This window comes from Chiloscyllium plagiosum, unplaced genomic scaffold (genome assembly GCF_004010195.1).
Source record: "Chiloscyllium plagiosum isolate BGI_BamShark_2017 unplaced genomic scaffold, ASM401019v2 scaf_51295, whole genome shotgun sequence".
Lineage (NCBI taxonomy): Eukaryota > Metazoa > Chordata > Chondrichthyes > Orectolobiformes > Hemiscylliidae > Chiloscyllium > Chiloscyllium plagiosum.
The window spans coordinates 1-7248 of record NW_025201657.1 but is presented as its reverse complement, the minus strand read 5'-3'; the positions used below and the strand labels follow the sequence as shown (position 1 = coordinate 7248).

Genomic DNA, 7248 nt, shown 5'->3' with positions numbered 1-7248 from the left:
TTCCAGATTAATTATAAAGTCTGTAGTATATTGCCAACTGGCAGTTTTCTGCATCTATGTGAAGCCACAACTAAGCCAAAGGGATGCACATTTCTCTACACAATTCCTTTCCCTTGACCCTCCACCATCCCCCACATCATCCACATGTATGTGATGAAACAGAGCACGCTCGATCAGTGAGAAGCAGAAATTGCACAGTACCTGACCAGCTGGTTGCTGATGTACAGCTGGAATTTGGGATGTACGTTGGGAAAACAGACACGAGAGAAGCCCAGTGATGAGACCTAAGGAGAGAGAAGAAGTAGTGATAGGAGAGCAATGTTTACAACAAAAGGAGTAAAACAAGAAAAGCAAAACAGCTGAGTATCATCCCAAAATTGCTTTATCTTTAGATACTCAAGAAAACCTCACATTATTAAGGAGAAATTACAAATATTCCATCAAAACATTTGTAGCCAACCTCCCTACACCTCTGCCTCAACACAAATTCTTCTGCTCGGATTCATTAACTTCAAATGGCAACAGAGCTCATCAAATCCAACCCCAGTTCCATTTCTCTTTCTGACTTAGATATTGGGAGAATCTCAAGCACTGCCTTCCTAACAGTCCATCCACAGCTTACAAACCCTTGTTTAATGTTGTAATTATTGCTGCCTGCACCACCAACTCTGGCAGTTCATTCCATACATGTGTGAAAAAGTTGCCCCTTAGGTAACTTTTAAATTTTTCCTTTCTTACCTATGCTCTCTAGTTTTCGACTCCGCTAACCTGGAAAAAAGATCACGGATATTCACCCTATCCATGCTCCTCATGATTTTATAAACTTTTAAGGTTACCCTTCAGCCTCTCCCTATAGTTAAAACTTTCAACCCTAGCAACATCCTTGTAAATCTTTTCTGAATCCTTTCAAGTTTCACAACACACCAGCACTGAATGCATTATTCCAAAAGTGGCCTCTCCAATGTCCTGTACAATCATAACATGACATCCCAACTTTATACTCAATGCACAGACCAAAAAAGGCAAGCACACCAAACGGTTTCTTCACGACCCTGTCTGACTGAAACTCCGTCTTCAAGGAACTAGGAACCTGCACCCCAAGGTTTCCTTATTCAGCAACACTGCCCAGGACCTTCCCATTAAGTTCTGCCCTGATTTGCCTTACCAAAATGTAGTACCTCACATTTATTCAAATTAATTAGATCAGAAAAAAAATCAGTACTCTAGCACATTATCCTAATCTAATTATTTATTAAATATGCTAAACCTGAATCAAACCTTGCTTAAACCACAATTGGATACTGTGTGCAGGCTGATCTTCATACTATAAATAGAAAAAGGAGAAACTGAAGTGGGTACACAGACAAGATTGGTCACAGAAATGTGTGGGTTCACATGTCAGGAAAGGGTTGACAAGCTACATCTCTTTTCTCTGAAAGAAGGCCAAACAGGTACATAATAGAGGTCTTTAAAATGTTGAGAGGGTTCAGCAGACTGGATACAGACAGAATGTTTCCTTTCACAGGGAAGAACATACCTTGAGGCCACAAAGTAGTCACCAAGAAATCCATCAGGGAGATATGGAAGTTCTGCAGAATTGGATTACAAAAATGAAGACTGCACAGGGAGTGATTGAATCAAATATCATACAGTGTTTAAGGGGAAGACAGACAAGATTAGAGGGAGAAAGGAATAGAGGGTCAGGGTAATAGATGAGCAAAGGTGACAGGAGTCTCAAGTGGAGCAGTAACACTGATGTGAACTGATTGGAACAAATCATAGAATCCCTCAGTGTGGAAACAGGCCATTTAGCCCATTGAGTCCATAATGACCCTTCGAACAGCATCCCACCCAGGCTCACTCCCCTACGCTATCAGTGTAACTCTGCATTTCCCATGGCTAATTCATCTAGCCTGCATATCGCTAGGCACTATGGGCAATTTAGCATGGCCAATCCACCTAACATGTATATTTGTGGACCGCGGGAGGAAACCCATGCAGACACGGGGAGAATGTGCCAACTCCACACAGTCACCTGAAGTTAGAATCGAACCCGGGTTCCTGGTACTGTAAGGCAGCAGGCTCGCCATTGAGCCATGGTACTGCCCCAATAAGACCTGTTGACATCCTCTGTAGTGTACTCAATTGCCTTCATAGGATAAAAAAGTTTACACAATGATGTCAAGCTGATAATTCCACCAGGAAAAACAATTTCTGCAACATTTGCATGTACCTCCAGTTTCCCAACACACTCCACTGAAAGGCAAAGCTTTGCACCAGGGAAAGTTTTCACATTGCAATCCCATTCTGAGACTGTTACACCAGGGCAATGGGTGTAAGTAAAGAAGATGAGGGTAAGAAAAAACTCCACTACTTGGAGAGCAGTAGCAGTGAGGCCATATTGATGTTTTGCTGCCCCGCTTGCAGGGTCAAACATGACAACACCTCAGGGGGGATAATTAGAAACACCATATGCAGCAAACACACTGTCTTTGAAAAACAGAGTTAAATGGACTTCATATATTTTTCTCTGCTCAGAGCCACTCTGTCTCTCTCTTTCTCACCCTCTCTATAACATCACCAGCTGACAAATGAGCTGGTTGGCTTGCCAGCCTTTCACAGCAATATGCCTTATAAGGAGCCATAAGAGATATTACTTTTCATCCATATGACTGCGCATCTTCTTCAGTTTTTGCATGATGCTGCTGGTCTCACTGCCTGAAGTTGAAACACAGGAGGGACTCCACGTCTCCATATCTGTTTGTAGGGGACTGGAAGTGGGGCTCACTTTGGAAACATTCTCCACTCCTGGTTGTTCTGCATCCCGCTGCTCCTGTCGAGTTGGAACCTGAGAATATACCAAGATGGACGCATGGAAAGTTAAGTTTGTTCCGAAAAGGAAACAGCTCCAGAATTAGTTGCAGTAAAACACAGATGAGATTCAAAGACTGGTTTCTGCAACTAAGCAACATCATTTCCTTTCAGGCAGGCAGAGCGTTTCATTAGTTTTGAATTAATTGAGCTTTGAATTAATTGAACATTTTAAAAGTGATACTGATTTTTTTGTTTCTTGGGAACGTTTATTCAGGGAAACCAATTAAGGGAGGGAGATGTAAATCAATTATAATAGAAGTAAGTGCAAACAGATGAGTGGCTCAACAACCTAGTCCCATTCCTATGCACATTATCAAGTGTAAAAATGTTTTGACACCTTTGTAGGATGTGCTGATAACAGGTAGGAGCCAGATTGCAGGGAGCGAAAGAACAGAAGCACAGATACATTGGGCTGAAAGCTCCATTTCTTGTGTTGTCCTTCTACAGAATGCAGAACAAAATACGATATCGATGAATACAAAGGATGGTATTCTCGGCAGCAGCAGGTATTCCTGCATATACAGCTTTAGGTTGCAGAGATTTGGACTCTACACAAGGGAACATGTGAACATGTTAGCAACTTAATAAAAGTACCGAGGCTTAAGTTGATGTTTCTCAGTGGCAGACAAACCATTCTTATATCTTTTCTGTAAAATATTAAAAGTTTTATTGATATTGTAATGATAATATAGAGCAGAAACCTGACTGAGATCAAGCTTGGATTGAAAGTGAGCACCCATCATTCATGCTGCTGAGTAAGTAATTCCTTACTTTAATCGTAACCTTGCATTGAACAGTTCAGGAGTTTGCAAATGGTGGGATACTAACCAACTTGCTCTCCCCAGCTGATTTGAGTCTCTCCTGAATTTTGATGGTGGTCTGGAGCATATGTTGAATCTCCTCCTGCTGTTTCAGAATCAGCTGCCTCGCCCTGTGAGCAGCCTTGTTGGCCTCTTGAAAATGCCTGATTTCAGCCTGTGATGAAATTGTATACAATGTATTACCATGTTCGAGGCCAACCAAACCCATCTTTACGTCGTCAATAAATTTATTTTGACGACAGAGTACAGACAAAAATGAAGTCAGGGCACACAACTCCATAACCCATTAAGTTCTAAGTTGCACAGTTTCCAGGTGGCACTGTGCAACGTTCTTGTGTTGTCACTTCTACAGAATGCAGAACAAAACACGATATCGATGAATACAAAGGATGGTATTCTCGGCGGCAGCAGGTATTCCTGCATATACAGCTTTAGGTTGCAGAGATTTGGCCTCGACACAAGGGAACATGTGAACATGTTATCAACTTAATAAAAGTACCGAGGCTTAAGTTGATGTTTCTCAGTGGCAGACAAACCATTCTTATATCTTTTCTGTAAAATATTAAAAGTTTTATTTATATTGTAATGATAATATAGAGCAGAAACCTGGCTGAGAGCAAGCTTGGATTGAAAGTGATCACCCATCATTCATGCTGCTGAGTAAGTAATTCCTTACTTTAATCGTAACCTTTCATTGAACAGTTCAGGAGTTTGCAAATGGTGGGATACTAACCAACTTGCTCTCCCCAGCTGATTTGAGTCTCTCCTGAATTTTGATGGTGGTCTGGAGCATATGTTGAATCTCCTCCTGCTGTTTCAGAATCAGCTGCCTCGCCCTGTGAGCAGCCTTGTTGGCTTCTTGAAGATGCCTGATTTCAGTCTGTGATGAAATTGTATACAATGTATTACCATGTTCGAGGCCAACCAAACCCATCTTTCCGTCGTCAATAAATTTATTTTGACGACAGAGTACAGACAAAAATGAAGTCAGGGCACACAACTCCATAACCCATTAAGTTCTAAGTTGCACAGTTTCCAGGTGGCACTGTGCAACGTTTACAACTTATAATGCTTGTTCTTGATGAAAACTTTGTGAGTTTTTTTTGACAAAATGTATTGTCAACACAAACTCCAGTCAAGTACTCCAGGTGGAAAATTATCATGAGAGTTACTCACGTTCTTTTTCAACAGCTGATGCCTAACTTTGAGTGAACATTTCTGATTTTATTTCAGGAGGTTGCTTCCAGGTCTGTGGTGAGTTAACCTGAGTTCTCAAACCTGAAAACTGTCCTCAGCAGCCAAGTACTTTGCAGAAGAGAAAGATGATGAACAGGCAGATTTCCGCTTTCAAGAATTGCGTATTAGCTCTTGCTGCTGGGCAAGTTAGAAAGTGTGCCTGGGTTGAGTGAATACAGAATCTGGCAAAATCTGTAGTGGGTCCAACAGCAAATAAAGTAACATTCCAATTCTGCGTGACACTGCCTGACACTGCGTGATTGGCAAAACCTATGCCAACAAAAATCAGCAACTTGTTGAGACCATCACTATATTTTTCTCATATTTGGTTTGGAACTGTGAGCTGAAGTTGAGAATTGCACTTTGAAAAGCAACTTGTTTTAAAACAAAAAAAGGGGAGAACAAAGATAGATGTCTGCTGGCCTGGGAAGACAATGCAGATTAATTACTGGTCTAAAAGACTACAGATGTTTCAGCACCAGGGTGCTGCTGTGCTCAGAGACAATTTGGATGTTAAGTTGAACAATCTAGGAAGGACCAGTGCTGGCCTGCTAACAGCGAATGTTGAAAAAGAGGTGGAAAACAAAGTGAATTGGCTCTGACTGGGTTTTGGGCAGGAGACAGGTTTGGTTTGGACTTCTTCTGGACTGGCTGTTCTTGGTTGCTCTCTTTAGTTATTTTCCAGTGATTGATTTGTTGAAAGTTCTGAGAAACAATTCTCAGACTGTAAAAAAATAAGTTAAATCTCAAGAAAACTCAAGTTGTGGGCAAAGTTTTGGAAAGGGTTACAAGAGATAGGATTTATAATAATCTAGAAAGGAATAACTTGATTAGGGATAATCAACACTGTATTCTGAAGGGTAGGTCATGCTTCACAAACCTTACTGAGTTCTTTGAGAAGGTGACCAAACAGGTGGATAAGGGTTGATGTGGTGTATATGAATTTCAGTAAAGTGTTTGCTAAGGTTCCCCAAGGTGGGCTATTGCACAAAAGACAGAGGCATGTGACTGCGGGTGATTTAGCGGTTTGGATCAGAAATTGGCTAGCTGTCAGATGACAGACTTGGTGGTTGATGGGAAATGTTCATCCTGGAGTTCAGTTACCAGAGATGTACCGCAAGGATCAGTTTTGGGACCACTGCTGCTTCTCATTTTTATAAATCTCCTAGATGAGGGCGTAGAAGGATGTGTTAGTAAATTTGTGGATGACGTTAAAGTTGGTGGAATGCAGAAGGATAGCATGAGGGGACATAGCTGTAAATTGAGGGATGATGGAGGACAGATGTCAGATGTAGATTCTTTACTCAATGTGGTAGGGCTGTGGAACACACTGCCTGTAACAGTAGTGGACTCACCAACTTTAAGGGCATTTAAATGGTCATTGGATAAACATATGTAGGGCTGTGGAACACACTGCCTGCAACAGTAGTGGACTCACCAACTTTAAGGGCATTTAAATGGTCATTGGATAACCATATGGATGATAATGGAATAGAGTAGGTTAGATGGGCTTTAGTTTGGTTTCACAGGTTGGCGTGACATCGAGGGCTAAAGGGCCTGTACTGCACTGTAATGTTCCATGTAAGTAGGGTAAATGTTCAAAGTAGATTGAGCTTACATTGTACATATTAGTTTCGTTTCCTTGTAATTCATCTGCATTCTGTTAAAGTTGCATGTTTTTATTTAAGTTCTAACCTTGTTGTCCAAGATCTGTTATTGCTAAAGTCAAGGTCAGAACAATTGAGCAATTTTGAGAGTTAGTTAATATCTCAATTTCACTGTGTTCCAACTCATGGTAGTGATGTAATTTGGCTTGGCTTGCAATCTCTGTCTCAAACTTCAAATGGACAATTCATGAAGAAAACAGGACAAAGTGAAAACCATAAAGATGGCTTTAGGACAAAGTCAGATGCAACAAAGAGACAGGACAATGTTTTAACCAGGATCATGGCAGCAGCTCACCAGCTTTTCCAACGCAATTAGGAATCCAAACGAAGTGATCTCCTAATCAGCAATACCATGCCTTGTAAGCAGTTTAAAAAAAAAATACAAGGGCAAGGGGAAAGCAAGGGTGAAAAATAAAACATTTAAAGGCAATAAATGATGCATCCTTTCAATTAACATCATAAGTTAAAGACAAATCAAGGGCACTTGACAACCAACGAGAGCTGGAATCTGTTCATTTGTATGTGTGAGAGCTCATCCATTGCAATAACAGCAGGCAGCTAATTTCTTTCACATGGAGGGATAAGGCGGGGGAAAATCAACAAATTCAAAATACAAGAAGCAGCATTACAAGTATTGTGGCCTCATTGTA

General features: G+C 41.0%; 1 protein-coding gene across 1 annotated transcript; it reads right to left on the bottom strand.

Moving 5' to 3' along the window:
• Window positions 1–201: 201 nt before the first annotated feature.
• Window positions 202–3903, bottom strand: LOC122546157 (centrosome-associated protein 350-like; the record flags this gene model as incomplete). Its single annotated transcript, XM_043684968.1, has 3 exons — window positions 3703–3903; window positions 2658–2848; window positions 202–284 (listed from the first exon to the last, which is right to left on the bottom strand). Coding segments are annotated over exons 1-3 (475 nt in total), but the record flags the coding sequence as incomplete, so codon positions are not given.
• Between the last annotated feature and the right edge of the window lie 3345 nt (window positions 3904–7248).